Source organism: Pygocentrus nattereri, chromosome 10 (genome assembly GCF_015220715.1).
Source record: "Pygocentrus nattereri isolate fPygNat1 chromosome 10, fPygNat1.pri, whole genome shotgun sequence".
Classification (NCBI taxonomy): domain Eukaryota; kingdom Metazoa; phylum Chordata; class Actinopteri; order Characiformes; family Serrasalmidae; genus Pygocentrus; species Pygocentrus nattereri.
The window spans coordinates 15,433,478-15,450,465 of record NC_051220.1 but is presented as its reverse complement, the minus strand read 5'-3'; the positions used below and the strand labels follow the sequence as shown (position 1 = coordinate 15,450,465).

Sequence of the window (16,988 nt, the reverse complement as noted above, 5' to 3'; positions counted from 1 at the left end):
CTATCCATCCTCAACCGCTTATCCAAGTCCGGGTCGTGGGGGCAGCAGCCTAAGCAAAGAGGCCCAGGCCCCCTTCTCCCCCGCCACCTCCTCCAGCTCTTCCGGAGGGATACCGAGGCGTTCAAGACAGTCGAGATATATAGTCACTCCAACATGTCCTGGGTCTTCCCCAGGGTCTCCTACCCGTCGGACATGTCTGGAACACCTCCCTAGGGAGGCGTCCAGAGGCCATCCTTATCAGATGCCCGAACCACCTCAACTGGCTTCTCTCAACGTGGAGGAGCAGTGGGCTCTACCCGATTCGCCAATCTTCTCACCCTATCTCTGAGGGAGAGCCCGGCGACCCTGCAGAGAAAGCTCATTTTGGCTGCTTATATCTGCGAGAACAAATTTGTCCAAAAAAAAAAAAAAAAAAAAAAAAAAAAAGTACTTCTCATGTAGGATTTTAAGACTGTGTGTACACCTTGCATCTACATGCATTTTCAGTGACCTGAGCACATTTGGATTTCACTTGACCATGCAAAAAGCAAGGTGTAAACACCCCAGAACATATTATGATCAGATTAAAACCTCATCAGTCAAACCACATTCAGAGGTGGTCAGAGACAGATTATGACCATATGCAACACTATAATAAATGGAATGCTTTTCTATATCTGCATACAATTACATAAGTGGGAAATACAAGATGTAGGATATACAAAGCTGGAGTGCATTCTTGCACTTTGAGCCAATGAAAGTGTCCATGCCAAGCTTGTTGATTCATATGGTGACAGGAAAAAGTAATATATAAAGCAGAAACAACATATGAACTGGCATGCTTTTTACATGACATAGTAAAATCGGATGTCATATGGTCACATTAGGGATGCATTTTAGTGAAAAGTGTAAACCAGTGTTTAATCAGAAAGAAACGGATGCGATCCGGAGATGAATAAGTTAATACAAGGTGTAAACAGCGTCTTAAAATTGAAAAATGGAATTAGAACCAAGGTCTTTATATTATCCTGATTACATTGTGTCTCTTTAAATGCGAATTAGTGGAACATCCATCCTTGTTAATGCATTTACGTCAATCAGTCTTGCTGGAGGGAGGGTGTCTAAATGAAAACCTATTCTATGAATGGGTTTGTCCAAACTTTTGACTGGTAGTGTAGGTGAGAATTAGGAGCTGTTTGAATATTAAACCATGCCATATGCTAAGCCATACATTTCAGTTTATATGTCAGAGCACGACTATTCTACAGAACACAGAAAGTTGGACTTGACTAGAAGGGTCCTTTGACTTCTCCACAATTGCATTTTTTTCCCTTGACCACCTCCTTGCATAAGCCAGTGGGTCTTGGCAATTAAGCAAAGCTGCTGTCCCTCATACACAGAGGTTCACTATTGCTCTCAGTTCACTGAAGTGTGCACTTAGTTTTAGGAACCTCCAGTGTTGGTGGTACCAATCCACTGTTTGATGCTATGCAGGAGATGCTTGGGCAGGCAGTCCCACATGCTCTCCAGCTGCTGTCTGTGGTGAACAATGACCTCCATACAAGACCTATGCATGCAAACAAACAGCAACTGTAACTCAAAAAGTCCACCTCAGTAATAAGACCAATAAGATCATTGCATTGTGTGTTAATCTATCTATCTAATAACAGTGGTGTACAAAGTAAACAAACCATGTACTTGAGTTAGAGGTACCCAAGCTAAAAAAAAATTACTCTGGTAAAAGCAGAAGTCCTTGCCTTCAAATGTACTGAAGTATCAAAAGTGAAAGTACTAAAAGATTAGTCATGTCAACAAGATTTTGCTTGCTTTATCAGCTTATTTTGTGTGAAAATATTCTAGTGTCACTCTTGTAACACCAGTATATTAATACAATGCCATTAAATAGTCTGGAACTGACATCTATTAAAATCAGAAGCACAAAACACTGAAGGCAAACAATTTCCATTAGGTAGACCCAAGTGGCTATGAAATAACCTTTTACAATCGAGCAAAGATGGTTTAAGATTTATTTGCAACTTAAATAAAAATCTGTTTAAATTTAACAAAAACTTGCTTTACAAGCAAAGCAGGTTCAGAAATGTTTTCCTTCACTAGATTGCATCTATAGGTCTCTGTTCATAAACATCAACTAGCCTAAATGAATTTTGCTATAAAATGAAATAATGTTTGTAAATTAAGAAAAAAAAGACACATGCCAGTCACAATGGCATATGTGTATATATTTTTATATTGTGGTCAATTTACATAAAGTTTTGTAAGAGTCAGAAGTTTCTTCCTTCATTTATGTAGGAATATGCACTCCCAAACTTTTATGCTGTTACACTGTCACTGAACTGTACGTTTGCACTGGGTAGGTATGCCCAACAGGTCAAGTACATCCATAAACCTTCTCTGAGGTCTACCTCTTCTCCTTCTACCTGGCAGCTCCATCTCCAACATTCTTTGACCAATATATCCACTATTCCTCCTCAACACATGTCCAAACCATCTCAACCTGGCCTCTCTGGCTTTATCTCCAAACTGCTCCACCTTCACTGTCCCTCTGATCTGCTCATTTCTAATCTTGTCCATCCTTGTCACTCCCAACGACAATCTCAGCATCTTCATCTCCGCCACCTCCAGCTCAGCCTCCTGTCTTTTAGACAGAGCCACAGTCTCCAAACCATACATCATAGCAGGACGCACTACTGTCTTGTAAACCTTCCCTTTCATTCTTGCTGCTATCCTTCTGTCACACATCAGCCCTGACACCCGTCTCCACCCACTCCATCCTGCCTGCACCCTCTTCACCTCTTTTCTACACTGTCCATTGCTCTGGATGGTTGACCCAAGATATTTGAAGTCATCCACCTTTACGACCTCTACTCCTTGCATCTTCACCTTTCCACCTGCCTCCCTCTCATTCACACACATGTATTCCAACTCGTCTCTACTGACCTTCATTCCTCTCCTCTCCAGTGCAAACCTTCACCTCTCCAGATTCTCTTCCACCTGCTTTCTCCTCTCACCACAGATTACAATGTTATCTGCAAACATCATGGTCCATGGACCCTCCTGCCTGACCTCATCTGTCAACCTTTCCATCACCATTGCAAACAAGAAGGGGCTCAAAGCTGATCCCTGATGTAATCCTACCTTCACCTTGAAACCATTTGTCACTCCAACTGCACACCTCACCACGGTCTCACTATCCTCATACATGTCCTGCACCACCCTAACATACTTTTCTAGTCAGCTACACCTGACTTCCTCATACAGTACCACAGTTCCTCTCTTGGCACCCTATCATATGCCGTCTCTAGATCCACAAAGACACAATGTAGCTCCTTCTGACCTTCTCTGTACTTCTCTACCAACACTCTCAATGCAAAAATTGCATTTGTGGTACTCTTTCTGGGCATGAAACCAAACTGCTGCTCACTGCCTTTACCAGTCATTGTCCCTATGTTCAGAGTCCCTACTCTAACCTCCACACTCTTGCCTTTCCTTCTCTCTCGCTGCCTTCTAACCCGCCTAAGCCAAAAGAAACAATGCATTTCACATAATGTAGTGAAGTAAAAAGTGAGATCTAACTTTGAAATGTAGCAGAGTGAAAAGTCACCCAAAATGGAAATACTTTAAGTATAGAAACACGAAAAAAAAAAAATACTTAAGTACAGTAATAAATTACATTTACTTTGTTACTGTCCACCACTGGTAAATAATACTCACCGAAGCAGCGATTTGGGCTGAACATTGAAGATTAATAATTCATTGCTGTGGGCCTGTTGAGAAGATAGAAACAAGGCAAAGAACATACTAAATGTTTCTCAAGGTGAGTAAGCCTTGTTCAGTTTTACATCCAGGCTCAGCAGAAGTTAGTTTTACTGGTGTTTCCTGTTTGTTACTGGATTATTGTTGGCTGGAAGCTAAAAGTACATGAAGAGGGGTATTCTACCGATTGTTTAAAATGTCTGTATAATTCAATCAATAAGATGTAAGTAAAGACATTCAAGGTGGTTGTAAAATGCACCATTCTTGAGAAACGTATTCAGAATTTTCACAGCAATAATGTCAGGAACCAGACATCTGACATTTAATGCCTTTAAAAACTAGAGAGAAATTTATTGGTTACAAATACACTATGATGTCAGAATTCCCACATTAGTACACTATATTGCCAAAAGTATTCACTCACCCATCCAAATCATTGGATTCAGGTGTTCCAATCACTTCCATGGCCACAGCTGTATAAAACCAAGCACCTAGACATGCAGACTGCTTCTACAAACAATTTTGGAAAAAATGGGTCACTCTCAGGAGCTCAGTGAATTCCAGCATGGAATTCTCCAGTCGTGACATTTTCTCGCTACTAAATATTCCAGTCAACTGTCAGTGGTATTACAACAAAGTGGAAGTGACTGGGAATGACAGCAACTCAGCCATGAAGTGGTAGGCCACATAAAATGACACAGCGGGGTCAGTGGATGCTAAAGCGCATAGTGCAAAGAGGTTGCCAACTTTCTGCAGAGTCAATCACTACAGACCTCTAAACTTCATGTGGCCTTGAGATTAGCTCAAGAAAAGCCTCTATGGCCGAGCAGCGGCATTCAAGCCTTAAATCACAAAGCACAATGCAAAGCATCGAATGTAGTGGAGTAAAGCGCCACCACTGGACTCTAGACCAGTGGAGATGTGTTTTCTGGTGTGAAGAATCCCGCTTGTCTATCAGATTGCCAGATAGAGAAGTCTGGGTTTGGTGTTTGCCAGGAGAACGGTACTTGTCTGACTGCATTGTGCCAAGTGTAAAGTTTGGAGGAGGGGGGATTATGGTGTGAGGTTGTTTTTCCAGGAGTTGGGCTCGGCCCCTTAGTTCCAGTGAAAGAAACTCAATGCTTCAGCAGACCAAGAGATTTTGGAATTTCATGCTCCCAACTTTGTGGGAATGGTTTGGGAATGGCCCCTTCCTGTTTCAACATGACTGCGCACCAGTGCACAAAGCAAGGTCCATAAAGACATGGATGAGTGAGTTTGGTGTGGAAGAGCTTGACTGGTCTGCACAGAGTCCTGACCTCAACCCAATAGAACACCTTTGGGATGAATTAGAGCGGAGACTGCAAGCCAGGCCTTCTCTTCCAGCATCAGTGTCTGACCTCACAAATGCGCTTCTGGAAGAATGGTCAAAAATTCCCATAAACACACTCCTAAACCTTGTGGAAAGCCTTCCCAGAAGAGTTGAAGCTGTTGTAGCTACAAAGGGTGAGCAGACATCATATTAAACCCTATGAATTAAGGATGGGATGTCACTTAAGTTCATATGTGTGTGAAGGCAGACGAGCGAATACTTTTGGAAATATAGTGCATCTTGTGTAACCTGTAGCAGCGAGACACGTTTCTCATTAATCGTTAATCTGCTGCAAAATGGGAGTAAAACCAAAAGTGCCGCATTTAAAGTTTTGTTCTGTATACGTTTACGGTCGAAGGTTTCATGCATGGCATTGTAAGATACTATACAATGGTCCCTATTATGAACACCCTGGTACATTTCAAATATTTTGTATTCGCCAAATGTGCAACATAAGTAACACTATTTCCTGTTTTAAAGAGCTAAACTGATATTTTACATTCTTAAAAGAAAAATCACTTTCCTATTTAAATAACATTAAATCAAATAACATGCTACATAGAAAGTAAGACCCAACTGACTACTTAGCACAGTGAATTATGCATAATTACTCTGACATTTTGATATAGGTCTAACAGTAGCATTCAAATATAGTGCAAGTGCATCTACCTGCCTCAAATTATTTATGTCAAAATTGGTCAGGTTGGCAAAAAATATTAAAAATAATAAACTGTCAGATTGAAAACTGCTTGCTTGGAGCTAAAATCATCCATTTATGCTGTCCAATTTCATTCCTGCCCTCATAATAAAAGAAAAACATGGCAATGCGTTTTTCCGTAATGTTCATCCTACTTCCATTACTACTTACGTAGCATTTCTGTTACTACTTATTTAACATTTAGCCAAAATGCCTATTTTTACACACCTTGTCCCTTAAAATCATAAGATATGAACACATGCAGGAAAATGAGCTAAAAGTAAGTGTGAAAAACATCTGTGTCTCTTTGTGGGTTGGCTGGGTGCTAGGCTGCACTTACTGCTCGCTGGTGTGAGAGAAGGTTATTGGCGCAGCCTCCAAACACAAACACTTCCCCATCTGGACCTGAGCATGCTGTGTGCCAGAGTCTTCATGAAAAACACACACAACATCATAAAAAGAATGTAGCATAAACAGCGTTTGTTTTGTTAATTTACAGCCTCATCTCAAATGCATAGACTAGAGACGACCAACACACCTGGGACTTTCCGTGTGGCTGTGTTTAAATGGTCTCCACTCATTTGTACTCACACAGTACAGCCAGGCGTCACCTATGCAATAGGAATTTTCTTGAAATCTGTCATGTCTTGAAAAATATGCACTGTGTGTCAATGTCACAATTTATGTCTTACTCACTCAGCGTTTCTCTGTTGGTAGTAAAGCCACCGAACAGGAAGATATGGTCAGATGAAACGGGTATGAAAGAGTGCCATGAGCGGCCAACTGGACCATGCTGTGGTACAGACCTGAAATGAGAATGAACTTTGTGATCTTTCTATAGACTGAAACTGGAACAATTACTGCAATAGCAGAAAAAAATTAGCTGTTTCCTCTCATACAATCGCTTCATTCCTGCATATTGAGACACCTAAGGGGTGGATAATACTATGGTTAGCACAAAAAATTACATCATAATTTGCTTTTCTGAGCATATCGTAGATATTGTCTGTACTTAACACTGACCAACGACATTTGGTTAACTGGATCATTTTAAGGCCAATTAGTTAGATTTAGTTCTGTGAAATATGTGAACCGCTAAACACTACAATGAACTGTTTTCATAATATTTCTTATATGTGGCAATAGTGGCTGTTTTTTGTCTGTTACAGCTTATAAAAATCATAATGCTGGTCAGGTACTATGAAAATGCATAGACAGCAAACCTTGCACTCACAGCATCCAAACTGTTTAAATCCACTGATGCCCATACAGAACATTTCTATCAAATCAATATCTATTAAAGTCATTAGTAACAACAGCAATTCATACAATTCTGAGCTGGTAGTCAAAACAATTCATTCATACAGAATCTGAAATGTATTTTTAACAGTAAAACAGCTACATAGTCTCTCTAAAAGCCTGAGAGTGTCAGGCTTATTGGCTAAAATTGTCACAAAACTATTTTTACATGGAAAAATTACATGGGGTGACACATGTGAACACCTATGAAAATCTCTTAAAGCTATGCCATGTAAGATTTGGGGATTTTGAGACATGTGTACTTTTTGCCGTGTCAGTTATGCTTTGGACCCAAAGCAGACGAATCTGATAATCGTAAGCAATTTAACGAGCATTCAAAGAGAACTCACTAAAAACTTGGTGAATGTCTTCAGAAGATGTGAGTTCTTTACAATTACATCATCATTTTTGGCCTGTATGTGTGACAATAATATGGAAAAATATGATGTGGTTCGAAAAACGCCTGCAAAATCTAACCTGATCCCCTTAAGTTAGGGTTAGACTCTACATGGTGTCTCACAACAGTGCATGAAACATGTTGCTGCCCTCCCACCCCTCAAAAAAGCCCATGTATCTGTTTTTTTTCTTTTCTAAGTGTTTTGAGCTCAGCAGCCGCAACGTCTGTGATATAACATTTCTCTTTACATTAACTTACATTAAAAGTAAGCTTTAGCCTCTTCCTGTATATTTGCTATTTTGGAGATACCTTTCTGGGTTTTTTTGGACAGTGATGATATTTTAGTATGTTTTTCCCCTCCTGAGTCTCCTATATTTTTGCCATATCGAATACTTCTACCTTCAGCATTTGTTATTTCTTAGCTCTACACTACAGAGGACTGTTGTAGTACTTCTCCATTATTTGAGAGCTCACATTTCGCTCCATTCCCAGGTGTCCATGTTGATATAGTACAGGTCATTCAGACGATGATCCTGTTGAGAAAAATGCCCTCTTCAATGCATACAAACTGAAAATATTGAAAATAAATTATATAAACATATCTATACAAATTATTATATCAACAATTAATGAGATGTATTGTTACCCACCATGTAACGCCCTCCAAAGACATAACCTCGGTTTCCTAAAGTGGAACAGGCATGAGCTGCTCTTGGGGTTGGAGCATTTCCCTGCATAACATGTGACATGAGCAGTGTTAAACAAGAAAACACAGGTTTGGGCTTAGGAACACCTGAATACTTACTTTGTGATGAAATAATACACTGACACTCAAAACACTCTCAGTAAACGAAACAACAGATCAAAATAAACCACCTTTGTGATGGGTTGACTCCAAGACAATGTTTCAAGATTGAGAACGTGAATGTGATTGTTCCAACCCCGTCCCACGTGGTTACCCTGGAAGGGCAATAGTTTTAGACAATGCTCTTTTCCACGTCATTACCAGTAAATCATTGTGTCATGCCAAGCATTATATCTACATTTAAAATACAGCCCACCATGAGTGAATTCTCATCTAATTCAAATGTCCCGCGATGACCTGCTTGTGCCACATATCCATAGCCCCCAAAATATGCCAACCTGTGAACACGGAGGCAGAAATCATTAGAACAAACTTCATAGAAGCAACCTGTGGAGACAGTACAGACCTTGCTGCTCAAATCTAATCCAGAAAAGTCAAATCACTGAATAGTTGAGTGCCGTAGTCTTCAAAGCTGCACATTTAATTCAGTTTCCAGTCCTAGATTTTGTAATGACAAGTAATAGTTCAATGACTGGCCACCTAGTATCACACCCACCAATGAATATAAAGTCCAGAACCAGATACTGGACTTAAGGTCCAGATTTGAAGACCTCTGGTAGCTCCAACTCTATGTTCCTGAAAGACTCGACCATTATCTAATGAGCTGAATACTAACTTGTTCTTGTACACCCAACAGCCCAGTTTGTCTTTACACGTGGGGGCTAAACCCTTCAGGTCCTTCATCCTCTCCCAGAAAAGCGTTGATGCCCTCAAAGGCAGACGATAAACCTGAACAGTGTGAAGAAAAACCATTAAGCCAAACCCCAGCCTTGACCTTAAGCACAATTAAATATTCCACAACAGCAGCTGAAGAAAGTCCTCACCAAATTAGTATTCCCTCTAGCATGGTGGCCTCCAAAGAGATAAAGAATGCCATCTACGCATACACCACAGCTGCCCGACATAGGGGCAGGAAGGTCTCCTTTTGACAGCTTCATTCTCCTGCAAAATGCAGATATGTTGTACTGTAAGTTGCAAAATTTTGGTTAGGGTCATTACTGACTAAAACTATAATTTCAATTAACGATTTTGCATTTTTTCAGTCTGACTCTCTACTCCATTACACTTTTAATCTTTCAAAAATGACTTCCACCTTCAAAATACATCATCAGATGTATGTGATGTATCAAATTTTCCTAGTCTTTAAACAACAAAAATCATGCTCTGAAGGTTATTTGGCATTTTTCAAACTGATGTAATAGTGATGTAACATTTTTTATTTGGCCAAAGTTTGAATAAGGTCTGTACTAAATTAACTTCACAATGCGTCTTTGTATTTTATTGTTGAGGGACGACTATCCACCAAAATTTACCATCTTCCCATCTCCATGTTGTATATCCAGACTTCATTCTTTGGCAAGTACAAGTCAAAGAAGGCTGTTGCTTCAGCATTCTAAAAAAAATGAAAAAGAGACATTTGCTTGGCTTTAGCTCCAAAATGAACATAACTTCAGGTATTATCATCACACACACCTGCTTTGCTCACCTTGTATCCTCCCCAAACATACATGCAGTTCCTATCGACCACAGCAATATGTCCACTCCTCTCTGCTGGAGTGTCTAAGTGAAAGGACTTGGAAGTGTCTGCGTCCAGAACGACCTCTTGCTCTTCAACCCAGTCAAAGTCTCTTGCATCTTCCGGCGCATCCCATTCGAAATCCCCCTCTTCTTCCTGATCAGAATCGTCGTCGTCTTCATCCCGGACGTCGTGGAGATCACCATCGTCGTCCATCTCTGCCATTCTTGACTAGCTACAACGGGCAATGACCAAGTGTCTGGTTTTAGGGATCTCACACAAGTTCTAGCTGTGCTAACAGAAAGCTCCACTCAGTAACTAATGCACTGGCTATAACGTTACATCGCTTTTAAAGCACAATGACAAGTGAAGCAGGCAACGGTTCGTCTCGAATCACAAAATGGGGGACAAATGTATAAACAACTCTGTTTGCATGTTAGTGGTGTTATTAATCGCCTGTTGTTTAGCTACCACACTTAAGTCCTTCACACACTCTGCAGTTTGCTGCAGCTAAGAGCGACTCAGAGTGACTGACGCACACTTTCACTGACTAAAAGGTACAGGTTAGCATTTACAGTGCCCTCGTCTAAAATATCTCTCAGACACCATGAAAAATACAGCTATGCTCACAGAAACAGTTACTTTGGTAGACTAAAATACGCAAAAGAACGTACCACAACGGGTAGCGACGAACCGACTCCTGATTAAGTCGCTCTTTTGAACTGGTTCATTTCAACAAACCGGTCGAACCGATTCACAAGTCAAACTGAACTTAAAGTAAAAGTGGCAGAATAAAACATGCATTATAATATTTGTCAACAGCAATGCCACAGGAGTCTCTAAATCGAGATTTTATAGTTTAAAAAAACTATCTTGTGACGTATCTTAAAGGTGGGAGAATCTTTTGAAGAACTATGAGGGTTTTGGGGGGAATAGGGCAGGCTATTTACTCTAGCATGTTTGTATGATGTATTTACATAATGCATGCTGAACACTGGTGAGTTGAATCTGAGGGGCGCAATGTTTACATTTATGGCATTTGGCAGACGCTCTTATGCACTTACACGTTTACTTATGTCACAAATGTGTGTGTGTGTGTGTGTGTGTATATATATATATATATATATATATTTATATATATATTTATATATATATATATATATATATATATATATATATATATATATATATATATATATATATATATATATGGGGAGAATTCAAAAGAATCGATTAAATACAAGGAATCGACACTCCGATCACTATCATATTCTACGGAAGCCTGATTGTTTTTCACATCATCAGTATTTTGAAAGGCCAAACGGAAAGTGACTTCAGGCAACATCGCGCTGCCATGTTGGGAAGGTCATTTGGAGAAACAAGCTGTTGTGTGCATGCGCACAAGCAGAGTACAGCGCGGGATAGTTGGCTATCTCAGAAAAATACGGCATTGTTTTTTAATTGCATAACTAGGTATTTATTGTTACCAATGGCCGATTCGTGTCTGTGTCGCTACAAATATACTGAGAATTCGCACAAGCCTGTCCGATTTTAGAAAAAGACTATGTCATGGTGAAATTAAACGCCCTTTAGCTTATCAGTTTCCTAACATTGGTAACGCTAAGCTTTTGAACGTTTTAATGCTAGCATTAGCTGGCTAGTCCACTCGAAGACGCTTTTCAGTGTTTTCAGCGTCGAATGTGTTTTAACCCACGGTTATGTACGTATGCGATTAGCTCAGTCTTATGTTGCTTCAGTTAAAATGTTTGAGTTTTAGCGTGGCTAGTAAATAGCTAATGTGTGAGCGGTAACCAGCCAACTTGAGATAGGCACTGTTCAGTAGCATCGTAACGTTATATGATGGGCAGGTTTGGTAGATGCTTATTATGCAAGTAGTAACTTAGCCAGTTTAGCCCGTTGTAATTACGACGATTAGCTATATCCAAGTGGTGAAGCAAGCCCCACAACAACAGTGGGTGTTTCCTGTGGTCAGAACAGAAGCAATCGTCGCTCCTTGCCTTTGCATTTAAAGATTCAGTGTCTGTGATCGACTTCGATCGTTGATGCTGAGCAGCGATGAAGTTACAGTGCGACGTCGAGGTTATAAATCGGATGCTGCCCACGTTTGGACTCAAAAGTAAAGGGAAAGGAACCAGGGCCATGCTGTCCATCGGAAAACATGTGGACAAAACTACTCAGCGTAGTAATGTGTATTTACTGATCTGTACGGCAAAAGATAGAGCTGGATCCAAATACAAGGTACATGTCTTTGTCCATTATCATAACTACAGTTATTTCTGTGTAGTGACCGTGTATGCGTATTGCGTTGCTTTTTATGAATAAACAGTCGTGTATTTATGTTATATGCGGAAGTACGTTCTTATTTTGTTGCCTTCTAACAAAGGTAATACAAGTTTTAGCTGGTTTGTGATGACTCATTAGATACTCAGAATGACAGTGACTTTCATAACGCTACTTTTTTGCATTTTAAAGCTGAAGGAGAATATCGAGAAGTTCTTCACTTGGTTTGTTGAGGAGGGCAAAGCAACGATACGACTGAAAGAACCTGCAGTGGACATCTGTTTGAGCAAGGTAAGACATTTATGGCCAGTTATAAGCCTAGGTCATGCATAAATTATGTAAATGTATAAATTCACAATTTATAAAAACAAAGCCACTGGCTGACTTCAGGAGATGTTCTCTTTTCTTGAGTGCTCTGGAAAAAAAGCAAATAGCTGTTTTTCTTGCCAGTTACACACAAAGCATAACAGTAAGGATATTTTCCTTTCTTACTATTATTTTAAAAGCATAGTTATATTTATCAACTCAGTGAATGGATGTTTAATAAATCATTAGCTAGCATATCGCTACCATCCAGAACCATTCCTGGGCATTTTTCAACTGTAACATTAAATCAGGTAGAAGTTTAAAGGGATTAATATTCAAGTTGAGACAATGTTGTTGGTCAATCAAACCTCAGACTGTTTTTGCTTACAAATTGAAAGTAATTCAACTTTATGCCTTATTCTGGGACATTTTTGATAGTCTTTTTTATAGGGCATTGATATGTATTCCAGTGTTTTGTAGTGCACAGGAAGTCTGGGTAATACTGTTTAGGGATTATACTTCCCAATGAGTAGTTCTGACATTTCACCCTGTTCCCACAGCTGGGAGAGCTGTAGAGCACTTTCAGGGGCAACAGATGCATCGTTTTATGTGTTTTCTTAATGTAGTTCTCATGATCTAGAAACCTTGTGTTCACTGTGCTCTAAAACAAGCTTCTGTCTTTCTGACCTGATTCTGGAGTTCTACCATAATTTTAAGAGTCATTGTCCTACTTTTTCACGCTCTCTGAGGTATAGATGGAATACTATTTTTAAACGAATATAGTGATGGTGCCATAGGAACAGCCAGTTATTATGACTTAAAGAAATTATTCACGCATTTTAAAAACAACAGTTAATCAATTATAATTCTAATTTTTTTCAGTAATTATAACAAATTCTCACAGTACCAACAATGCACCAACAGCTGGTGTGCAGAGTGTCTCTGTCCCTCCTTTCCCTGTGGTTGACTTCATAGACAAGGTTTTTTTCCCCTATTAAAATGGGAATCTTGTGCCAGCTGGCATAATTTCTGGCCAGTAGTTTGAAAAGCTGACTGGATGCTGGCTTCATAAACACTGGAGACGTGCAGACGTTCAGCTGCCCACATTCTTGGTACTGACGTAATCAGGGAAGAGACCTAGTACTTTGGGAGTTAGCTGGGAGGAAAATGAGGATTAATTTGATTCTGATCTAAATCCCAACAGTGATGTTAGCTATGACTATTGTTAATGTTTTGGTAAACTCAGGGTGGGGTGTACCTTGTGGTCATCTGCTATGTGTGGTCATCATTTTAGAATTGAAAATGCTGATTTACTCTGTGCTTCTTTCTTGCTTTAGTTGGCAGTAGTTGAAAGAAGCAAGAAGACATTCATCCTACATTTATGTGAACATAAATACAAATGTGTTGTGTGGTGTGGAAAAGTGTTTTACTGCCCTAACTATTTTGTCCTCTTACAAGCCTTTTCCACTGGGAACTTAAAATGTAGGCCAAACTAATGAGTGCAAAGTCAATGATTGTGACTTTTGTTTGTGTGTATTTTGCAGGCAGATGCCAACAGCTTGAAAAACTTCCTCTCTGCTGCTCGACTTGCACACAGGGGATCTGACATAGACTGTCTTCCCCTCTCTACACTCACCCCTGTCCGTGCCAGGGATGTGGAGAAACCTAAGAAAAAGCTCACAATCATTTCCAAGAAGGACTATCCCCTCACATCTAACTTTCCTTATTCTCTGGAGCAGCTCCAGGTGTCTTACTGCAAGCTGTCCAGAGTGGACATGCGCATGCTGTCCCTTAAAGCACTCCGCAGACTCGACCTCAGCAACAACCACATCAAGAAACTCCCAGCCACCATTGGTGACCTTAGTTGTCTGGCAGAACTAGTTCTCCACAATAACCACCTGGAGAGCTTCAGTGAAGCATTGTGTCTCTCCACTCTTCAGCGCTCTCTGCAACACCTGGACTTAAGCCAGAACCGTCTGCAGCTCTTACCTGCCCAGTTTTGCCAGCTGCGGGAGCTGGTCAATCTCAAACTGGATGATAACAAGCTCTTGCAACTTCCTTTTCGCATTGGGCAGTTCACAAAGATGCGTTTCCTTTCAGCTGCACACAATCAGCTAACTCTTCTCCCTGGAGACTTCCGAAAGCTGTCCCTGGAGAACCTGGACCTGTTTGGTAACCCATTCACCCAGCCAAACCCTCTGGACCACACCATCCAGCTTACATTCCCTCTCACATTACAAGAGATGGCCTCAAGAGCTGTGCTAAACTTCAGGTGAGAGCCTTTAAGGTATATGAGGTATGATGCATGGGAGGAGTGGGGCACTATTTAATGCTGAAGTAACTTTTTTTTGTTGGGTTTTTCATCAGTTTTCATTTCGGTTTTTAAAACTTAAACTGTACTGAAACGACAGGTTCCACACTGCAGGGAATAGTTGTATTTTACCTAATTGTCTGGTTCAAACATCATAGACTCGTATCAAATTAAGTCAAATTAATTGTGTTCACATCAATTCACCAGGCTTTTATTGACTATTAAAACAAATCCCTCTGTGTTACAATTAACTGTGTTTATGGGGTTAATTGTATCTTTTGCACTCATCATAATTGAAAGCTGCGAGAAGCAGAGTTTACATTTTCATTTGTAGCAGGGCTGTTTTAAGCTTCTAGTATGTAGTTTAAAAGTATTACTCTTGCTTAAATACTTAAAATTAGTAAGCAAAAAACTGTTAGGTAGTGCCCTGCTCTAGCCTATTTTTTGGCTATACATTATATTGGCAAAAGTATTCGCTCATCTGCCTTCACACACATATGAAATTGAGTGAGATCCCATTCTTAATCCATGGGTTTAATATGATGTCAGCCCACCCTTTGCAGCTATAACAGCTCTATTACAGTTTTCTGGGAAGGCTTTCCACAAGGGTTAGAGTGTGTTTATGGGAATTTTTGACCATTCTTCCAGAAGTGCATTTGTGAGGTCAGACACTGCTCTGTGCAGGCCAGTCAAGTTGGAACAGGAAGGGGCCATCCCCAAACTGTTCCCACAAAGTTGGGAGTGTGAAATTGTCCGTAATCTCTTGGTCTGCTGAAGTATTAAATTCCTTTCACTGGAACTAAGGTGCTGAGCCCAACTCCTGAAAAACCCCACACCATAATGCCCCCTCCACCAAACTTTACACTTGGCATAATGCAGACAAATGCACCTTAGCATCCACTGACCCTGTGCTGTCATTTGACGTGGCCTACTACTCCATGGCTGAGTTGCTGTCGTTCCCAATTGCTTCCACTTTATGATAAAACTGATAGTTGACTGTGGAATATTTAGTAGCGAGGAAATTTCATGACTGGACTTATTGCACGGGTGACATCCTATCCTGGTACCATGTTGGAATACACTGAGCTCCTGAGAGCGACACATTCTTTCACAAATGTTTGTAGAAGCAGTCTGCAGGCCTAGGTGCTTGGTTTTATACACCTGTGGCCATGGAAGTGATTGGAACACCTGAATTCAGTGATTTGGATGGGTGAATGAATGCTTTTGGAAATATAGTGCATGTCTAAGCTAAAGGCTTTAAATCTAAACCCAGTGGAAGACAAATGAAATGTTATTTAATCTGTGTCTAAATTGTGAACTCATGTGAGCGCTCTTTAAAATGGCTACATACTGTTATGTCTGTTTACACATTACAATTCCTTATGGACTTTGTCTGTTTAAATTATAACAGAATCCCCTATGGACCTCATCTCATTCCCTTCCACTTGTGCCATGAGCTGGAGTTTGCAAAGTTCTGTGACTGTGGCCAAGCCTGCTTGAACTCCTACATTCAGACAGCGGTTAGCATGAACCTGCACCTGGTCTCTCACACTGTGGTGCTGGTGGACGACATGGGTGGCACAGAGGCTCCTGTTCAGCGTCATTTCTGCTCACTCATGTGTTACTGTGAGTTCTTGGACGGTTGTGTCCAGAGAGGCATGAGATGAAAAGAATTGAACATTTTTACAGACACCATTTCCAGTAAAAGTGATGACTGTATTGACACAGAGAAAACTGCAGTGCAGCAAAACCCTGTGTTCTAAAAAGCACCCTGGTTTGTTAGCTACCTGTTTGCTATGGTTATTCTTACTACAGTTGCAACAGTGGCAGTTCACTACGGCAGTATCTACACATCAGTGTTAGCCAGTCAAGAAACCTCATATAGTGAGAAGTGGCTTGTGCTTGCAAGGCTGAGCTTTATTTTATTTTTCATTGACCTGACTTACTTGGTGGATTGACAACTGCAGTGAGCCTTTCTCTTCCAACATTGTAATACTTCTGTGTTCTTGTTAAGAAATAAATAAAACTGATTTAATGACAGAACCATGAGTCTCTCCACTTGTTCTGCTTGATATCTTGGTTATCCCTAGGGTGAGTCCAGCAAAAGTGTGATGAACAATTATATCTACATTATAGTAACTATACATATAAGTAATTATGGACCATTTATATAAAAAAACGACAACAATGGA

The 16,988-nt window shown here is 40.3% G+C and overlaps 2 protein-coding genes across 2 annotated transcripts; one reads left to right on the top strand and one right to left on the bottom strand.

The window, feature by feature from the left end:
- Positions 1 to 736: 736 nt before the first annotated feature.
- klhdc2 (kelch domain containing 2) lies at positions 737 to 10,639 on the bottom strand. Its single transcript, XM_017713818.2, has 14 exons — positions 10,553 to 10,639; positions 9,849 to 10,113; positions 9,676 to 9,755; positions 9,187 to 9,304; positions 8,979 to 9,091; positions 8,559 to 8,640; positions 8,374 to 8,457; positions 8,148 to 8,228; positions 7,972 to 8,030; positions 6,498 to 6,607; positions 6,340 to 6,412; positions 6,142 to 6,229; positions 3,712 to 3,764; positions 737 to 1,546 (listed from the first exon to the last, which is right to left on the bottom strand). Exons 2-14 carry the CDS (start codon positions 10,101 to 10,103, stop codon positions 1,423 to 1,425), a joined length of 1,320 nt encoding a protein of 439 aa, XP_017569307.1. The 5' UTR covers positions 10,104 to 10,113; positions 10,553 to 10,639; the 3' UTR covers positions 737 to 1,422.
- Positions 10,640 to 11,209: 570 nt separating this feature from the next.
- On the top strand, positions 11,210 to 16,839 carry lrr1 (leucine rich repeat protein 1). Its single transcript, XM_017713817.2, has 4 exons — positions 11,210 to 12,137; positions 12,372 to 12,470; positions 14,030 to 14,757; positions 16,208 to 16,839. Exons 1-4 carry the CDS (start codon positions 11,955 to 11,957, stop codon positions 16,461 to 16,463), a joined length of 1,266 nt encoding a protein of 421 aa, XP_017569306.1. The 5' UTR covers positions 11,210 to 11,954; the 3' UTR covers positions 16,464 to 16,839.
- The last annotated feature ends 149 nt before the right edge of the window (positions 16,840 to 16,988 follow it).